The 18,730-nt window shown below is 53.3% G+C and overlaps 7 protein-coding genes across 7 annotated transcripts; 5 read left to right on the forward strand and 2 right to left on the reverse strand.

Moving 5' to 3' along the window:
- Window positions 1–494: 494 nt before the first annotated feature.
- SODALDRAFT_321652 (hypothetical protein) lies at window positions 495–1,742 on the forward strand (the record flags this gene model as incomplete). Its single annotated transcript, XM_028609638.1, has 6 exons — window positions 495–591; window positions 731–750; window positions 850–917; window positions 1,153–1,249; window positions 1,645–1,668; window positions 1,704–1,742. The coding sequence occupies 6 exons, from the start codon at window positions 495–497 to the stop codon at window positions 1,740–1,742; spliced, it is 345 nt and encodes a 114-aa protein (XP_028468077.1).
- Window positions 1,743–4,039: 2,297 nt separating this feature from the next.
- SODALDRAFT_321653 (hypothetical protein) lies at window positions 4,040–6,917 on the forward strand (the record flags this gene model as incomplete). Its single annotated transcript, XM_028609639.1, has 3 exons — window positions 4,040–5,435; window positions 5,508–6,177; window positions 6,239–6,917. 3 exons carry the CDS (start codon window positions 4,040–4,042, stop codon window positions 6,915–6,917), a joined length of 2,745 nt encoding a protein of 914 aa, XP_028468078.1.
- A 2,353-nt stretch (window positions 6,918–9,270) lies between these two features.
- On the forward strand, window positions 9,271–9,600 carry SODALDRAFT_329974 (hypothetical protein). Its single transcript, XM_028611094.1, has one exon. The coding sequence runs from the start codon at window positions 9,331–9,333 to the stop codon at window positions 9,574–9,576; it is 246 nt and encodes an 81-aa protein (XP_028468079.1). The 5' UTR covers window positions 9,271–9,330; the 3' UTR covers window positions 9,577–9,600.
- A 284-nt stretch (window positions 9,601–9,884) lies between these two features.
- Window positions 9,885–11,035, forward strand: SODALDRAFT_92596 (60S ribosomal protein L15). The gene is made up of 4 exons (XM_028615787.1): window positions 9,885–9,964; window positions 10,043–10,134; window positions 10,291–10,447; window positions 10,539–11,035. Exons 2-4 carry the CDS (start codon window positions 10,048–10,050, stop codon window positions 10,904–10,906), a joined length of 612 nt encoding a protein of 203 aa, XP_028468080.1. The 5' UTR covers window positions 9,885–9,964; window positions 10,043–10,047; the 3' UTR covers window positions 10,907–11,035.
- A 764-nt stretch (window positions 11,036–11,799) lies between these two features.
- Window positions 11,800–12,863, reverse strand: SODALDRAFT_92633 (hypothetical protein). The gene is made up of 2 exons (XM_028615789.1): window positions 12,783–12,863; window positions 11,800–12,715 (listed from the first exon to the last, which is right to left on the reverse strand). Exon 2 carries the CDS (start codon window positions 12,676–12,678, stop codon window positions 11,833–11,835), a length of 846 nt encoding a protein of 281 aa, XP_028468081.1. The 5' UTR covers window positions 12,679–12,715; window positions 12,783–12,863; the 3' UTR covers window positions 11,800–11,832.
- SODALDRAFT_92600 (hypothetical protein) lies at window positions 12,858–13,725 on the reverse strand. The gene has a single exon (XM_028615788.1). It carries the CDS (start codon window positions 13,495–13,497, stop codon window positions 12,982–12,984), a length of 516 nt encoding a protein of 171 aa, XP_028468082.1. The 5' UTR covers window positions 13,498–13,725; the 3' UTR covers window positions 12,858–12,981.
- A 2,475-nt stretch (window positions 13,726–16,200) lies between these two features.
- SODALDRAFT_321657 (hypothetical protein) lies at window positions 16,201–18,730 on the forward strand (the record flags this gene model as incomplete). The annotated part of the gene is made up of 5 exons (XM_028609640.1): window positions 16,201–16,368; window positions 16,511–17,011; window positions 17,079–17,959; window positions 18,080–18,614; window positions 18,677–18,730. 5 exons carry the CDS (start codon window positions 16,201–16,203, stop codon window positions 18,728–18,730), a joined length of 2,139 nt encoding a protein of 712 aa, XP_028468083.1.

Genomic DNA, 18,730 nt, shown 5'->3' on the forward strand with positions numbered 1-18,730 from the left:
TATATGGGAGTATAGAGCAAGAGCCACTCTACACGTACCAGGCACATTTGTCGATCTGTGGAGCTCGAGGGTAGGTACGTAGTGCGTCGGGAAGGGAATTATTTAGCGGCTTGCATGGGTGTTGTCCTCAATCCTTAAATGCAGCTTCCTTCTTCTTCACAACTCATTGCGAGGCAAGGCCATAGCCTTTGAACAGTAGAAGCTTCTGGTCGAATTGATTTTGGATAGGCAACCATCAGCACGTCAAGCAACCAGCGGAACTACAGTTCAGAGAAGTTAATGTGAAGAAAGGGAGCATCGCGGTGGAACGTATATACCTATCCGTACACTTGCCCCTTCCGGGCGAAGCAGGTAGCTGGATTTTTGGTAATAAATACATCTAGCGCCCTGTCTCCCCGGAGTGGAACGGGAACAGATATATAAACGAATCACGGCTTTACGACCAGAAGCGATACCTGGTAATAAGGTCGGGGAAGAAAACAAAGAACAAAGAAATGGCAGCCTCTCCCTCCACGAACTGGTTAATTACTATCAGCCCATTGCTGGCATTGCTGACGTCGAACCGGTCGAAAAAGCTTAACGAAGTCGGTGGTGGGGATCTGAATTAAGTGGGGCAAGTGCGGGGTGGAAGGATTGGGTGCTCTGGAGAAAATCGCCTCTTTTTATTGGTTCCAGGATACGACTCTACCCCAGTCGTGGTCCGTGCATATCACTAGCTCTGCGTGCATAGGTTGTACTCGTGCGGAGTTGGTACGTACGTCCCTAGAATCGCAGCGTCATGAATGTACCTTAGTAGTGTTAACGAGCCCAGGAATACTTTCGCACGTCGTACCTAAGGGGTCTTGGCAGGCGAGCCCCGTCCATGCCGACACATTAATAATCGGAGTGCAACGACCGGAGCGGAGCGGCGACTACAAGTAAGTACCATGGGTGAAAGACAACGTACTTCGTACGTACGAAGCATACATATATCGATGTTTTCTGTGAGTGTCAATAGTACTGTTGGCGGAGAGATGAAGACGAGAAGTCAGAGGTGCTGCGATGCGAAAGTTCAATCGCCATTTCGTAGAATCAAATACAAAAAAAAAAAAAAAAAAAAAGCGGGGAGAACCCGAGGTCGAAAGAAGTTGTCTTGCTACAACGTACGGACAGCCATGCGGCCAGGGTCATGCCACTTATGCAGGTGCGCTTAGTGCTCTTCCGACCCCTATTCTCTGTTCCGAAGAAAGCTATGCACCAAGACTGTATTGTATGTACATCGCTGATTACAGTAACTCGGCGTCGCGTCCAAATTCCACCAGCCGCCTTCGCCAAAGCCTCCCTCGAAGCATCCCCTTTCCCCGAAACAATAAGGTATTGGAATGGGTATAATGTGGGAGACGACGAGAGGGCCTCATAATTTTACCCCCGTCACTAACTACCTACTTTCCCCGTAACTGACCGGTATGTCGTTGTATTCCGTACGCACGGATGCTCCATACATGTCAAATTTCCGCCCCATACCATTGCCTGCCTATCCCCTGGCACCTTTCCCCAGCTGTTCTCGTAATTAAGAGACAGCCCATTGCAGGAATAAGGGGAACTTGACCGGCTAAAGTGAGATCTTAATTAGTAGTTGTGCCTGAGGTGCTACGGCCGTGACAGATAGGAGATCCTCGCCTCTACTCTGTAAGCCCCTATGCTCTACTCCACTCCTTACTGAGTTAACTACACTCAGGAGCATCGTCGATCTTCCTCGGTAGTCATTTTGGGACTTCTTGTGATTCGTTTATGCCTCTGAGGATAAGGTCATACCCGTCCCACCCCGTTTCGTGGTCCGGGAAGGTTTCCTCTAATTAACGTCTCGTCGTAACTCAAAATCAGCTTCTTCCTCAGGGGCAACTGAACTAGGAGCGGTAGTTTTACAGCGTCTCCGCACCGGCTACAACTTGCTAAGAGTTGACCAGGGACTTGCTCCTATGAGGGAACGGTCTAAATGTCCTTTTACACTGTAGGAGAATACTTAGGGTGTACCTACCTTAGTTGCAGTACTTATGCAGGAGGGGAGCAACTACGGAGCAAAGCCGTGTTTGTCCTTTTATATCCTACTAATTGATTTTGTTTCCTTTTTTTTTTCTTTTTTTCTTTTTCTTCCTCTCTCTCTTTTTTAGGGGTAGGGAGAGAAACACAGAGAGGGGCCTGGATCCTACACTCAACCATTTCCCGGAGCCTATCCCTTAATGATGACGAAAATGTATGATGGATGAATGAATGAAATTGGGGAGGGATGCTATGAAGTGCAAAAGATATCATCTTCTTATGACAGACAGACAATTTCGAGTTCGCCACCTAACGACCGGCCTGGACTTCCCGGTCTCCGTTTCGAACGCCAGGCTGTATCCACGCATCCACCATTAGTAGAGTACTGTACGAGTACCTCAGCTGGAACAAAGTACCGCACCGTGCCTTAGCCTGAGCGGCACGAGGACACCAGCCACCACCTCTTGCCGCACACAGATCGAACAAGCTCAGCACTGTCGGCTTTTCCCCTCCGCATCGCTACCTGGCCTACCACCTACCACCTTCCTTACCTACCTACATACCCAGTTGCCTTCCTAAGACAACCGAGTATTTCGATCTTTTCTTCATTTCTACTCGGGCCATCTGCACTCTCGACGCTGGTTTTCCTCTCACACTCGCCATCCTCTCGACACTCGCCATCCTCTCCTATCCCACTCTCGCCACGTTCTCCAGGCACACGATATTTCTTCATTCTTGTCGACAATCCGAGACGATCAACGCAAACCCGATCGACCTGGCCTTGTTGTGCTCTTCTCCATCACCTCCAATCTTTCGTATACCTGTCGCGTAGCTGCGTCCATTCGTCACATCCGACTTGGGATGCGCCTAGGTCGTTGTTCACGTCCGTCGCACCCCCAAAGTATACATACCACGGTCCTCTATATCGCACCGCACGACACCGACGTAAGATACCGACAGATTGGAAAGGGCCATTGCGCAGCGGTTGCGCGATACGCCCTGTAATACAGAATCCCATCTGGATTTCCTTTCTTTCGGGCATCTGGGTTTAGACAAAGTGGGTTTAGACAGCTCTCGACATACCGCTACCCTGCTCCGCGTTATATACTCGTTCAAATCCTCTCGTCCACAAGTTCCTCCACCGTTCGTCGCCAGAGCTCCGGTTGCGTCTCCTAGTCGAGACGACATCACACTCGTCTAGTTTAGACGGCTCGCCTCTGCTGCGCCTGTCGCCGCCGAGTAACCTGGAACGACCACGTCTCGAATACCCGTTTCTCCGCCGCGTGACGGCCCTATCCTCTGCCTCCAGACTGGGTCGTCCGACACCCCGTTTTAATCTGGTAAGCATGCGCTTCTTGCCGCCCACTATTTCCCATTACACTATAATTGCACTATACCTCTTGTCGTCGAGTATGCGAGGCGAATCTGGTGGCGGGCTCGGCTTGCTTTGTGGTCAAGCCATTACGTGACTTGAGGATAGCTTTGCCACCTTGTCCTTTCAATGGCTTTTATGTCACTCCTTGTACTGCGGCTCGCGATCAACGTCAACAGCACTACAACATCCTGCATGGCAAGGCAGGACAAGTAGAGCTGGAATACACACACGACGCCTTTGCAGACGTTAGGAATATGAGCACCTCTCCCCCATAGTTGGGGTTGAGAGAGTGCTATAGCAGCAATACGGCGGGCTTTCACAACACTGCGCCTACTTCTACTCCTCCTATGCCCACTCGTACACGTATCTACCCATGCTCGAGTCGCACTACTAACTGTCTGCCTAGTTGTTTATTACCACGCGCATCGCGGCTAGAGACCAATTTTTCCGCCGATTGAATTTTTACACTGCGACTTTCTCCCGTGGTGTCTCACCCTCTTCTCTCACCCTCTTCAGCCGTCACTACTGCCGCCCACGGTCATTGGCTACGGTCGACGGTCAAACGCTACCCCACTGGCGGCCTGCTGATTGTGTCAGCGTGAAAGAACCGAGTGTATAGCGGAGTACGTCTCCCAGGCCCCTACAATGAGCGCCAGCACAACGAAACCTGGCTCGTCGTCGAAACCGGGCCAAGGAACAATCTCGGCAGTGGCTCCCAACAATCAAGCGATCCTTCTAGATAAGCTTAACCGGCGATCGACTCCCGACTCGGAAGCCTTGGCTAGTTCCGAGGACGAGGGCGAACAGCATCGCCAGGAGCCACCTCAGGCCGCATCGCAGCCACAGAAGCCTGTCCGTCGGGCATCGTGGCTGAACGACACCAGTCAGCCGCTTGCCCGTCCGCGACAAGGTTCCTTCGCTACCAGCCCGATGTCCCCGACAGCCTCGCACCCGACCACTCCGGCGGGAGAGCCTGGCACAACTACCTGGACTTCACATGCTCAGTCATCTAGCATTCTGAGTCGCGGCCCCGCCCCGCCTCCTTTAACCTGGGCAGGGGGTATCTGGAATTCAGAGAGGAAGGATCCACCGCCGCGCCTTACTGAGGTGCTTCCTTCCCCTACTTCGACTTTACCCCCCACGTCAACGGCAGGAGGTGCTTTCTTCAATTCCGATGCCCCCTTCGGGCAGACGTCACCGGCACCAAGAGAATCCGGACCGAATCCGCAGATACCCTTCGCAATCCCACTCCATCCTACGCCTAAGACGTACCGTTCACAGTCATATTCCGTGGGTCAGCTGGATCCCGACTCGAACCTGCCGGCTATGACCAATCCTGCCGCAGTCGGCCGTGGTCGCGGTCCTCCTCTCTCAGGGCTCCAACACCGGCCCTCGCGCCCAAGCATGCTTAGTGAAATGTCTAACGATGGAGCGTTGCTTGGAAAGGTCAAGGAAGTCGAGGACGATGATGATGATGAAAGTGCGTCCGAATCGATGCAGGGTTCTCTGCACCAACAACAGAGCGCCGAAGCGAAGACAATCGAGATGCTTGCTCGTGAAAACGCCTTACTTCGGCAGCAGCAGCAGTACCAAAACGCCAGGCTTCGACCCAGAGCCTCGACGGGAGCTGCTTACAGTATGGGCAACGGATATAGCCTCCGGGACTCGGTTCCAGAAGAGTCTGATTATGCCGTTGACGAGTTGGACGAAGCCAACGACAATCCCGAGTTGGCCACCAAGCGGGCCTTGAATCGAAGGATGAGCGAGTTCGGCGCCGGGTATTCGGGCCCACCCTATGAAAATCGGAAGCTGGAAAATGTGAAGAAGGCCTTCTGGCACAGCTCGCTGGGCTTTGGTGGTCCTGATGGACAGCAGAGTAGGCGGCATTCGTTCGCCGACGTGCCGACTCGTCAGGGATCAATTAGCTCTGTCGCCGATACCATGACGCAGCTCGACACTCCGGCCGCGCCAGCTGCGGCAACGCCTGAGTTTGCAACGGGATACGCTGAGAGCCAGAACTACACTGCGCCGCCTAACACTGGTAAGCAAGTGAAGATTGATGCCACTGGATATCGAGGCCGTGTGGGTAATGGTACTGATCTGCTTGGCGTAGCCTTTTACTTCACACCCGGCGGTGGTTTGGTGTCCCCAGCTCAAGGCCTGTCGTTCAATAACCCATTTGCAACAACGTCTTATAACTTGCACGCCTCCGCGTCTTATGGGAACCGACCTCCTTCCCCACATCGAAACGTCTACGCCATGTCACAGCCTCGACACAACCAGCTCCTTCATATTGTCCTGTTCAAGTGCGCCCGGGCAGACGTCTTCTACATTCAGGAGGGAACGGGGCTCACGGTAAAGCCAGGTGACTTGGTCATCGTGGAGGCTGACCGCGGCACGGATCTGGGCACGGTTATGCGTGACAATGTCGATTGGCAGACAGCCAAAGAGCTCAAGGAACACTACGCAGAGGAGCACTACAAATGGCTCATGATGTACTCGCAAAATGCCGCCGTCCAAGACGGCACCGGGGGTCTCATGGCGACATCCAATGGACTGCATGCCAGTGCAGTAGGCGGCATGGGTCCTTCGACACAGCATCACATCCAAGAGCCCAATGTCGGAGAGCTGAAGCCGAAACTCATCAAGCGCCTGGCCCAGAGCCACGAAATACATGCCCTCAGGGACAAGGAGGGCAACGAGGCCAAGGCGAAGCGAGCTTGCATGCAGAAGGTGAAAGACCACGGTTTGAACATGGAAATTCTGGATGCTGAATTTCAAATGTGGGTGTACCTCCTCATTTCTCACTTGCGGGGATGTCACATACTGATGGAATTGATTCAGGGATTGGAAGAAGCTCACGTTCTATTACTTCGCCGATACGTACATCAACTTCAACTCTCTTGTCACGGACTTGTTCAAAATTTACAAGACGCGGATCTGGATGTCGGCTATCAACCCCGCGTCCTTCGCGAGCCCTACTCTCGGCATCCAAGCTCCAAGCGGTGTCGGACCAGGTGCCATTGGCATACAGCGAGGTACACACAGCTCAGAGCGACGACAGAATCACCAGCAGCAACAGCAACAGCAGCAGCAACAGCAGCAGCAACAGCAGCAGCAGCAGGTGCAAGGCCAACAGCAGCAAGGTCAACAACAGCACGGCGGTTTCGCCGGCTCTGGTCCATCGGTTCGCGGGCCTTCCAACATTTTCAATCCTCCACTCGGCGGCGAGAAACCCTTCCCGGGTGCAAAATATGGTCAGACTGGCTACCCATTCCCTCACATTGCGGGCACGAACCCCGCAGGCCGACCCAGTAACATGCCGTTTGCACCTGGTGTGATGCCGAGTGTTGACGGCTATGGATTCCCGCCCAGTAGTAGCGACTACCAGGCAAAGTTTGGTCGGTTCCAGACACCGCCTCAAGGTGCCGGGCCGTCCCATGAACCCGGTGCCTCCGCGATGACCCCCCCAGGCGGCGACTGGATCAGTGGCTTCCAAAGCCTTTCTTTGAACACACGTTGAGATTTTCATATGTCTCGTTCCGGCAAAACGAAAACAAAAAAAAAACCCTCCCGAGGGCCCCTGTTGGCTTGGCTGGGGCGAATTTCTTTTTTTTTTTCTTTTCTTGTTTCGGCGCTTTTGTACTTTTGGTACCAGACCTCTAGACTGTTGGCTTCCGGGACGACACATCTACGACAATCACGATCGACTGAAACAGCCCAGAGTTTTTGTTGAAGATACCTGCGACTGCTTTCCTTTTTTTGCTTCAGCGGCGTTGGACGGCTTACTGTGGGGGAGGGGGAAGCCCACGAATTCAGGCGACTCAACTTAGATGGCAGACTGGAGACGGCGCACTTACACGAACTCCCACATACACTTTCGCTTACTTCTGCTTTGGTACTTTGTTTAAAGATCTTCTCTCTTTCTTCTTCTTCTTCTTCTTCTTCCGGCAGTCTTCTTTCAACCCCCCCGGTGACGTACCTGGGCCGAATGGAAATGACTCAGAGCTTTTCTTTCTTTCCTCCCCCTTCTGCACTTGCTTCATTGCCCAGGGACGGATGGGTCGATGCCCATAGACGGATTTTATATTTGCACGCATTGGGAGTGTAACGATGTCACCAAAAATGAAAGAGCAGGGCGGAAACTTGGGTACGACTTGTCTACGTGTAATGGGAGGACTTTCCGTGGCTGCTTCTCAAGGACGGGCTCTTAATACGAGGAGTTGGCAGTTCGTTTACACGGGACAGACAGGTGAAGGTAAGAGACGGAAAGACAGGAGAGGTAGTAAATTTGCAAGACAGCCCGGAGTTTATGGCTTATGACCAAACAGACCGACTTCTGTCAAAAGGTGAACCGTTGATCCAAAGATGTGAAGCTGAGGCTGGCGGAGGATTGACCTGGCGTATTTCACTAAGGCGCAGGATGAATGATGCGGAACTAGTTGGATGGGAAGTATACCGTCGAAGTCTGGTATTCGTTTCTCTGGCTGTTCTTGGAACGGGAATCCTGCCCTGGACGAAGATGTGACGGTTTTGTTTTTGGCCTTGTTTCCTAACTGCTGAGCGTAACCGACAATTATCTCTTTCTCTTCTGTCCTTTCTTTTCTTCTTCATCTTCCTTTCCTTCTTTTATTTCTCGTGTATACATAAACAAGACTGGTGTGGTCCCTGTAGTCGAGAAGCCGGGGATACAGAGTATTCTTCCACGAGATTGACAAGGGATTCACAATGGTCTCGACCTCATTCATGACGATCACCTGTGGAGTTACCAAGCATCACCTCCTCACATTTTTAGGGCATTTGAGTCATCTCGAATCAGGCACGGGAACAGCGGCAATGAAGTGACGACTGGGTACATGTGACATCAGGATATGTAGATGTTTCTGCTGGGAGTTATATCACTCAATGGCCACAGGCTGAAACAGTAGGGTGGGACATACCTTCCTTCTTCCCACTCCCCCTATCTCGGTGCACTCTGTCTGGCCAGATGACCAAGTACGTACGTACCCCTCAGTTGAACGAGGGGAAAAAGTAAACTCAGAGGCTCATCCTCCCGCCATTATGCTGTTCCTGTACTATCAGAAACTGGCCTGCTGGTCATGAGCTATCAGCTCCGCTGTGTCTTTGTACTCACATCTTGAAACCGCCACAGTCTTGCTACATTAGCCGAAGGCCAGTTCCATGGAAACAAGAGCTCAATGTCCCACTAGTCTTCAAAAGTAACAGCAAGCCGGTAATTACGTGATATTCCCGCCGAGCATGACAAGATTCGCCCGGGCGTTCCTGCGAACACTGATCAGTCAGAATAGTGTCTGGGCAAGCCGACTTTCGTGATTTGCACACACGACAGCCGCAGTCGGCTAAGAGAGCCTCGAAAATGGCCTACCAGAGGAAGAAAGTGGGCACTGGGAACAACCGGACCAGGGGGGCACGCCAGAAGAACGGAAAGCAGTCGGCAAAGCGACCATCACCCTGCTCGAGTGACACTTCGGAAACCCCAGGAAAACGACCTGTGAGAGACAAGATGCCGATAGACCGCAAGCAGAGGAATAACCGGACTGTGCACCTCGAGGACAAGATTAACCAGGACACAGCGGATATGGAAGCATTAATAGAGGAATGCAAAAAGAGAAGGTAGGCCCTCATCGCCATCCTCGCCTATAACGTACTGGGCCTTAACATTCGGCGGCAGGGAGAAATTTGAGAAAGAACTTCTGCAGCCCTGGACGGGTGGAGGTGCCACCGCCCCTGAATCAGGGGAGGGCACTGAAAGTCAGAGCCTCCACGACTCTAAGGCAATTCTCCAGCAAGCCGGCACCCAAGCACTGGGACAATGTGAGCGACTGCTACAGATTTACAACGGCTTTAACAAGAGTGTCGGCAGCGAGAAACTCGATTTAGGGATTGAAGAGCTGTGGCGGCAAGATGCTGATAACATGGCACATCTGCTCAAGCGAGGCTTGACTTTGGGGCAAGACCTTGTCGAGGCCCTGATGAGCCCGGATTTCAACCCGCGGTTCTCGGCGCCGGGTACGGATCAGGACATGGCAATAGAGGGTATGGCTATCGAGTTTTTCAACGAGTACAGCGGGATGGAGGAGGAGACGTGGGGACAGGCAGCGAGACGGCAAGTGATGCAGTGGTCCAGGTTGCTGACCGATGTCCCGGCTGATGCTCACTGATTTTCTCGGTTTCATATATGTGGAGTTCGAATCGTCCAGACGGATAAATAATGTATTGAGCAGGTGTGTAAAGCTATAGCGATGAGAGATTGAGGTTGTGCGCATGAGATTTAGTTGAGGATAAGTCGATTGTGTGGTCCACCAGGTGAGTGTCGGTGAAGGCCACTCACCTTACGTGTATTGACCCACTCTGCCACCCAATAATATTGTGTCTGGGGCAAGTCCTATGGCACTAGCCGTATTTGGCCTAGCCTATCGCTTATCCCACAAACTGGAACTGGCACAAATTTTCCTCATCGAACTTTCCGTGAAACTTCCCAACCCGATCTTTGCGACCATCACCCCCCCTCGACAACAATTCGGCGCCCGGATTTGACGTGACAAGCTGGTTTGTTCTCTCCGTCACAGGCTTATACATGCCCATTCGAGACTTGAGCTATTTCAACTGACAGTCTTCGCTGTGCAGCCAAAATGGGTGCCCTCAAGTACGTCGAGGAGCTTCAGAAGAAGAAGCAGAGCGATGTTATGCTCTTCCTTCTCCGAGTCCGCTGCTGGGAAGTACGTTGAAAATCAATAATGTGGGCGGGGGAGGAGAGCTTCACTACCCTCCATGCTTTCCGTGCTAGCTCGCGGATAGCAGGATGGTGGTTGAGAGCTGCTCCCCTGTCTCTGCTATACACTCGTTGAACATTTGCTGAGAGTGCATCAATATAGCTCCGTCAACTCAACGTCTGCCACCGCGCTTCCCGTCCTTCCCGCCCCGACAAGGCCCGCCGCCTCGGATACAAGGCCAAGCAGGGCTATGTCATCTACCGCATCCGCGTCCGCCGCGGTGGTCGCAAGAAGCCCGCCCCCAAGGGTGCCACCTACGGTACGTCTTGAGATGACCGGAGCGAAGTTTCATTTTCTCTTTCTTGGGTGGAGAGGACGGCAGACAGCTAATGCAACTGGACAACTCACAGGCAAGCCTACCAACCATGGTATCAACCAGCTGAAGTACCAGCGCTCTCTCCAGGCCACCGCCGAGGAGCGTGTTGGCCGCAGGTGCTCTAACCTGCGCGTCCTCAACTCGTACTGGATCAACGAGGACTCGACCTACAAGTACTACGAGGTCATCCTCGTCGACCCCCAGCACAAGGCCATCCGCATCGACCCCCGCATCAACTGGATCGTCAACCCCGTCCACAAGCACCGCGAGGCCCGCGGCCTCACCGCCACCGGCAAGAGGTCCCGTGGTCTCAACAAGGGTCACCGCTACAACAAGACCAGGGCTGGCCGCAGGAAGACGTGGAAGCGCCACAACACTCTCAACCTGTGGCGCTACCGTTAAATCGGTCGCCGTTGCGGCTGATGATGCGGATTCTCATATCGTCACTGTCGGTCGTGAGACGGTTTTGCAGGGGACAAACCATGTGTTGGGAAAAGGGTATTCCGTGATGACGGCATTATTACGACGACTCTTGCTTCTGGCATTTGATATCATGCGATGGAGTGGCCCGGCTCGGTCAGGAATTATACAGATATTCGGAACAAATGAACCGCCCTATTTGAGGCACGACTTTATGGCTCGTTGTGTTAGCGTTTTGAATGTATCACTACTGTGAATGCGCTGTAAGAGATCATCATTCGAGACATGGTGATATTTACGCACTGGGTCGTGTTTCTCATTTCCTCTCTTCTCGAGAGCTGCGCAGTACCCAGGCGCCTATGTCCCTCCCCTGTCCTTTGTGTGGGATGGTCGATGCCTGAGCTCAGTGCTGGCTATCCGCTCACGCAAGGCTCAACTTCGGTTTGACGAAGTCTACTTAAACCTACTTTTTGAGATGACCGTGCTGCTGGCAAGGTCTTGGCTCAGCTTGTGTTTGGGCATGGGGAAGACGATGCCGCCAACGTACTCTCACGTTCCCTGTTGTTGACAGCGGTTGCAGGATGATACACATACTGATTGACTGATATCTTCCAACAGGGCACGGAATTTTAATACGAAGCTAAGAATAAATGCAGAAGAGTACTGATGGAGAACCTAGTGATACAGAGCAACGCAGGCTCGCCCCTGCTTACTCGCGTAGGGTATCCGTGTGAAGCAACCAAACAAACCATAACGCCATGCTGTATTGAAGAACACCTGACCGTTTTAGTGGAAGACTCCGGCTCATTATGGTCATCTCTTGCCTTCCCCCCCTTCTTTTAGCCCCATATTGGGTCTGCATAGGAGAGTAGCCTAATTTGTATTTTTTCCTTTGGGGGTCCCCTTTGTCAGAAGCGGTTGAGATGATGGGCTTCACTGTAAGTGGTGATCCGCTGGTTGATGGGGTGCAAAGCAGTAGGCGGGCGCGGAACATCCGGCATGATGGGGCTGCGGTCGGGAACAGGATAGATGCTCGCGTCATTGTTGCTGGCCCTTTCGACGTCGTCGTCGTCGTCCATGGCGGGCATAGGCTTGCCGATCTTGGGCTTCGCGCCGGGCCAGGAAGGCTTGATGAACCGCTGGGTCAGGCGCTTGAAGCCCTTCTCGTTGCGGAAGGAGGGGTTGCTGCGGAAGGAGCCGCTGCGGGCGGAGAAGGCGTCGTTGAAGGTCGGGGCGCCCGAGGTGGGCGAGGCGATGGCGCCGTCGGCACGGATGTTGCGGGCGGTGATGCCGTTGTCCGAGTCGCGGAAGATGACGGAGGAGATGATGTTGAAGAAGCCGAAGGTGACGCAGAGGATGCCGGCGGCGAGGACGAGGCGCCAGAAGTGGCCGCCCATGACCTCGGGGGTGACGGAGCGGCGGTTGAGGTTGCCGAGGACGTGGCAGCCCATGACGATCATGGCGATGCCGAGCCAGGTCAGGCCGCGGTAGGGGGAGAGGACGGGCCAGTGGCGGGCGAAGTAGCGCTTGAAGAGGTTGAGCTCGGAGCACATGAGGAAGGAAGCGACGACGAAGGTGAAGAAGTGGGACACGGCCTCGAAGAAGAAGAAGTTTCCTGTCAGGCCGGACATGATGATCATGACCCATGTGGCGACGCAGACGGCCAGGAGACTGATGATGTTGCAGGCGCGGAAGACGTTGAGGATTAAGTGGCCTGAGCCACGGAGCCTCGAGTTCTCCGAGAGGTTGAACATTTCGATCGATCTTGCAGTGCGGGCAGTGTGAGGAGACCTGGAGAGAGGGGACATTAGCTGTCTGCTATGGCTGGTCGAGGCTTTCCCGGTTGTCTTAAACTTACGTTGAAGGCGATGAAGAGGATGATGTTTCCCTGGATTAGGACGACAAGATAGTGATGGCCTGATGGCTTGATGGATAAGCTGGTTGTAGGTCTTGATTGCTCGAGGGGTATCTGGAGACAAGTAGAATAAAAAAATTGTTGAGAGTGAATGAAGCTGAGGAATCTAGAGGAGACGAGAGACAGAAAGAAAGATAATCCACTAGTGCTGGGAGGTGAATAAGAATAGATAACAAACAGTCAGGAACCAGTCCGGACTAGGTTGGTATAAAGAAAGATGGTGAATGTTGTAAATGAACAATAGTAAAAGAAAAAGAATGAATACAAAGGAACTACGTGTTGGGCGTGAATGACATTGTTCAGCGGCGTCAGAAGACTCCGAGGGGCCCTGTCGAGGTGAGAATATGAGTAGGTGGTGACAGTAGATGGTGACTGAAAGGTGAACAGCGGCCTCCTGTGTCTTTAATAGCGAACAGTGCCAGTGCCCATTGTAGTCACAGAGGAATATGACTAAATAGGTAGTAGTAGCCGCGACCCCAGTCAACATCGGCGCCACAAGGGAAGATGCGAAGTCGAACCAGGTCGAAAGAGAGGACGAAAGCCAAAGCAGAGTAGCGGATGGCCGTTCGTCTATTCGCGCCCGGGAGCTGAGCCCTGAATGAATATTCGAGGGCATCGAGGGCATCGAGGGCATCGTGGCCAACCGATTTGGGCCCATAGGATGAGAAGCGGATTCAAGGCTCCGTTGGGCGAAACGTAGCCGGGAACCGATGGGATCAAGATGGCCTGGCAGCGGCGACCTTATTCCATCTACTTGAAACCTCACTGTCGGCTAAGAAGCAGCGGAGTTCAAGGGACCGACCCACGAGGCCGAAAAAGTCGCGGTGGGTTAGCGTCTTTGGGTAGTGCCGGGAGTCGGACAAGAAGCGCTCGACAGTGACCAGTCTGTCTGTACATGGGAGTAAGTTAGGCTACAGTAGGACGGTGTACGGATAGGCCATCGACTTGAGGTTGAAGCAGCGTGGAGAGCTGTCATCCAACCGTTCCCTGTTTGTCTGGTACGTTTCGGACCGGGGCCAAAGGGCCAAAGGGCCAAGATCCCATCCCTTGGTAGCAGGACATCGAAGCTGCTGAGGGCTCGATAGCCAGGCCGACTGTTGCTGTTTGTACGTCCTAGGTACCGGAGATTTTCCCCTTTGACCTTTCCTCTCGATAGCGTCCCTCCATACTTGGAAGATAGCAATGAACGGAGTATGACACAAGTAAAATCCCTGTCAATGATTGCTTTGTGTAGCCGTGGATATATCGATTCGAGGTTAACGATGTTGTACCTAGGTCGCTTTAACTGTGGCGTTGTGAGCTGGCGTTGTGAGCAGGCGTTGTGAGCAGGCGTTGATTGGGCGAGACGTCCCGCCGCCGAGTTTCATCATTAGCAGGTGCGCGCCTGTTGGAGTGTGGAGTTGTCCGTGGCACGGCGCACGATGCAACCTCCGTCATCCTTGTGGCAAACTGCCGCCAGCGGCACCAAGATGATGCCAAAAATGACATCCCGTGTGAGTCTGTTACACTGTCTCGTATCGTAGACAGGAAATGTGGTTACAATAGCCGTAAATTTTATGGGTAACGTAACGGAACTTGCATGGCGATGGGACCGACACCTTTCCCAGGTTATCCATCATACTCGTTAGACGCCGCTGCTTTCGTGCTGTAGCCGCCCTGGCGGAGCACGTTATAATTATAGCTGTATGAACCCCCATATATGATAACAACGGTGCTGAGGCATGGGTATCAACACCAGCATCCTGTAACACGGTTAATAATACACTGGAAAAAAGCCTCGTGTGCATACTTTGTCGTCCATGTTGAGGTTGTGAGAATTTTGATTGAGCCTCCACACCATTCAACAAGCGCTTCGACGACGTTTTGAGTCTTGTGTCGCCCCAGGTACTCGTGATTCATAGTCCAGTGATAAATACATCATTAAGAGGAAACAAAGGTGTGGACTGACAGGCGAATGTCACAGGCGCTGAGGGATTCAAAGCTTTCTTTCCGCAGAAAAAGAAATCAAAATCGCATTTGTGTGTATGGACCAGATGCCTCGAACACGACCGACGAGTATCTTCTTCTTCATGAAGCTACGTCAAGCAGCATCATAATGAAAAAGAGTAGTTGCAAATCAAAAATTGCGCCCGCGATGGCCCCGAAGGACAATCGAAAAAGGCTGACTCCGCGATGTGCAATGCAGGCCCTCCTTCTTACTTCGCGGCCTTCTTGAGCGCCACGAAATCGGACAAGGTAAGTATGAAGAAAAGAAAAGGAGAAGAAAAGGAAACTAAAAATCTGGGAAGGGGAGCTTGTTTATATAGACCAACCCATGGGCTCGTGCACCCTGCATCACGTGATGCAAAAGGCCAGTGCGTGCTTTTTCTGGTCGAGTCAGGTCTCGCGTACGGATACGAAGCAATCAATTACCTAAGGTAATTAAGGGAAGAGCGGAAAAATTGGGACTGACCAAGGTACCAGTGCCATCAGCTTCAGCAACGGCGAACAACTGCCACACCATAAACCCGTCTTCCTTACCCCAAGCGTAACCTGGAACCTTCATCTTCCTACTTCTTCCGTTCCTTCACACGCGACACCCGCCGCAACAGCACCCAAGCTTTATCAACGCAACGTGGGTAGGTGGTCACATCTAACAAGACACCATTCAGCTAGCCCTTTTTTTTCTCTTTCTTTTTTCCTCCCTCGTCTGCTTTGTTGCAGTGGTGTTTGTTGCACTCGGCGACTCGTACTTTTCGAGCTGTTCAGCCAACCACCGAACGACCAAACGACAGCAAAGAATACGATTCCGTCAAGGCAATACGCCTGGCCCTTCCCATCCACAAAGAAACGAAGCGCCACCTCCCAGGACTTGTGTATGCGACGGCTCCTTTTGGATGATGCCCGGCTAGTATGCCCTCTTGATCTGCTTGGACTGGGTAGGCCTTGACGTTGTGATTTCTTCGGGAACAAGGCGCTGGTTGGATGCGAAGATTGAAGCAGAAGATTTCTTCACCCATCCCCTACCCCCCAGAATAGGTCTCAGTTGTCCTGATCTCTACTAGAACGAGGCGTGCGCGTTTGTTCATACATAATTGGGTGGTCTCTTCGTCTTTGTCGCTTTCTTTCTCCCTTCAACCTGTGTTTCCGGTGACCTAAGGCTCTCTCCCTGAGCTCTGCACTCCCTCAACACAAACTTCAGGAAAGAAAGAAAAAAAGAAAAAAAAAAAGAAAGAAGAAGAAAAACCAGCATTCTTGCAAGCTTCGCCCGACTCTCTTCCCGTATCTTTGGAGGGGAGGAGTTGAGTTTACTGCAAAGCAAATTTTTATCAAATATCACCTCTGTTTGCCGTGTTTTTGAACAGGTTGCACCATCGGCATCATGTCTGACGACCAGCCGGATTTGGACGTGGCTGAAGACTACCGCCAGGCCCTCGAAGACCTCAGCTCAACAAACAGGGCCGATATCAGTACTCTTACGACTATCGCGAGAGAAAATACAGAGCATGCGCAGGTCATTACGGATGTTCTGCAAAAGCACATCTTGCGGGTAAGTCGACTCTCCGTAACTCGCGCCTTGACATCACATCACCTATGGCTGTATGTCGAACAAAAAGCGTCATGGTATCGTCTCGTTTCGTCAGTTCTCCCATCATGCTGTTTTCTTCTTGTCTCTGACATGTGCACCATAGACAGCACCACATAAGAAACTTCCCGCGCTCTATGTTCTCGACTCGATTGTTAAAAACGTGGGAACCCCGTATACTCTCTTCTTCGGAGCCCAGCTCTATCAGACTTTTATGGAAGCGTACGCTGCCGTCGACAATCAAGTACGACGGAAAATGGAAGAAACACTGCAAACGTGGAAGCAGCCCGTGCCACAGTCTCTCGATGACAGGCCGGTATTCCCTCCTGAAGTCACCAGGCCCATCGAAGAATCACTTTTGAAGGCCCGAACCTCGGCTTTAGCCATCCAAGCACAGGGACGCCAAGGGTTTCCCCTGGGCAGAGGACGTGGTCACGCACCTGTCAGGGCGACACCGACACCCCCAGGCATGCGGCCGGGGTCAGCGCAGCATGGCCTTCCAGGGCCGCCACTGCAAAGGCAGCAGCAGATGAACGGGTTGAACGGGTTGAACGGCTCCCGCCCGCCGAGCGCTCCAGTCGTTCCTCACACGTCGAGTCTGTATCCCGTGAGTTCTAGAGCTTCTACTCTCGCCCTCTGGTTGTGTTTCTCACATAATACTAACAAGCCCCCAGCCGACGCACTCCTACGGTACACCATCGCCGTTTCCGCCGCCGGCGGGACCACCTGTATCTCACTACTCGGCCGCTGTGGACATTGCGTCTTTGAATCGTGACATTGAGGAGTTAATCAGTGTCTCCAAGGTGGAAGTCAGTGAGAATCCAAACGATCAGGGTGTTCAGCAGAGGTTGAAAGGGTTGCTGGATTTGCAGACTCTGCTCCAGACGCAGAATGTGCCGCCGGACCAGTTGGTCCTGGTTAAAAATCAAGTAGCCGATCTTGCTGTGAAACTAAGGCCATATCTGGCCCAAAAGCCTGCGCATGGCGGCCCCGTCGCTGCCGCTGCTGCTGCTGCTCCTCATGTACCGTACAAAACGCCGCTGGCCGTCTCGTCCGCGGCGTCCGTAGTACCGCCGTCGTCAACGGGTCCGGCCCCGCAGCAAGGCTCTTTGACGCTTGACGCTCTGCTTGGGAAAGGGGCTCTCGCATCGCTCTTGTCTCGACAGTCGGTCACCCCGCAGGTGCCGACACCACCACCTGCGGCAGCGACACAACAGCCGGCTGCAGCAGTCGGGGCCATCCCCATACGACCTCCTCAGCCACATCCACAACCGAGTGCAGCCCCAACTCCTGATCCCATGGCGCTCCTTGCGGGACTTCGGAAGGCAGGATTGCTTTCCGGAGTCCCAACATCGACGCCCCCGGCCGCGACGCCACTGGTCGGCGCCGCGGCTCCTCCACCACCGTTCCCTGGTACGGCTGGACCCCCGCCAGGGATGCTTCCGCCAAACCTCGCGCAGCTTTTGGCGCCTCTGAATGCCGGGGCAATTGCTATATCGCTTCCTGGGCGGTTGATGAACAGCATTCAACTCGATGCTGCATCACTGAAGCAAGAGTGAGTTTTCCCACCGTACATCATACAAACCGCTGCAAATGGTTTTCCGGAATTCCCTTTTCTACTTCCTCTCCGTTCCGTCCTCTCCTGCCAGTGCGTTTGCTAAGCCTACTGAACTAGATTCCGCCCGCACCTAATACCGGCATTATTTGAGGCTCTAGGCCCCCAATGCACGCAGTGTGGACGACGATTTAGGAAAGACGAGGCAGGCAGGAAGAAGAAGACGGCACACATGGACTGGCACTTCCAAGTTCACCAGCGACTGGCGGAGGCGGAGAGACGGGGCCAGCATCGGAGCTGGTACGTCGACGTGGCAGACTGGCTCAAGTCGCGCGAGGTGGTGGACGCGGAGCACAAGGACGAGGCGCTGGGCGAAGACGGCCGCGACAGCAGTGCGGCGCAGAAGAAGGAAGCCGAGCCCCGGTACGTCGTGGTGCCCGACGCGTCGGCGGGGGTCAACAGCGTGTGTCCCATCTGCCAGGAGAAATTCGAGAACAAGTGGCTGGATACGGCGCAGGAATGGGTCTGGCTGGATACGATGCTGGTGGGTAATCGTGCGTACCACGTCAGCTGTCACGCCGAGGCGACGAGGCCCAGAGACGGCACGCCGGCCAGGAGTACACCGGAGCCGGCGTTGGGCAAGCGGAAAGCGGAGGTAAGCTCCACATCCACAGGAGGTGATGGCATTGACAAACATGGCATGTCATGTACTAACAGGTCGAGCAGGATGAGCTCAAGAACCTACGAAAGGTTAAGATGGATGCTGCCTGA

The sequence above is a fragment of the Sodiomyces alkalinus genome (genome assembly GCF_003711515.1).
Source record: "Sodiomyces alkalinus F11 unplaced genomic scaffold SODALscaffold_2, whole genome shotgun sequence".
In the NCBI taxonomy this organism is placed as follows: domain Eukaryota; kingdom Fungi; phylum Ascomycota; class Sordariomycetes; order Glomerellales; family Plectosphaerellaceae; genus Sodiomyces; species Sodiomyces alkalinus.

Bases quoted from the DNA above. Each gene is read 5' to 3' on its own strand.
- SODALDRAFT_329974 (XM_028611094.1), top strand. From the start codon at position 9,331: ATGGCACATCTGCTCAAGCGAGGCTTGACTTTGGGGCAAGACCTTGTC.
- SODALDRAFT_92596 (XM_028615787.1), top strand. From the start codon at position 10,048: ATGGGTGCCCTCAAGTACGTCGAGGAGCTTCAGAAGAAGAAGCAGAGC. The intron at 10,135-10,290 runs GTACGTTGAAAA...GCATCAATATAG, and splicing joins TCCGAGTCCGCTGCTGGGAA to CTCCGTCAACTCAACGTCTG. The intron at 10,448-10,538 runs GTACGTCTTGAG...GACAACTCACAG, and splicing joins CCCCAAGGGTGCCACCTACG to GCAAGCCTACCAACCATGGT.
- SODALDRAFT_92600 (XM_028615788.1), bottom strand. From the start codon at position 13,497: ATGGGCCCAAATCGGTTGGCCACGATGCCCTCGATGCCCTCGATGCCC.
- SODALDRAFT_92633 (XM_028615789.1), bottom strand. From the start codon at position 12,678: ATGTTCAACCTCTCGGAGAACTCGAGGCTCCGTGGCTCAGGCCACTTA.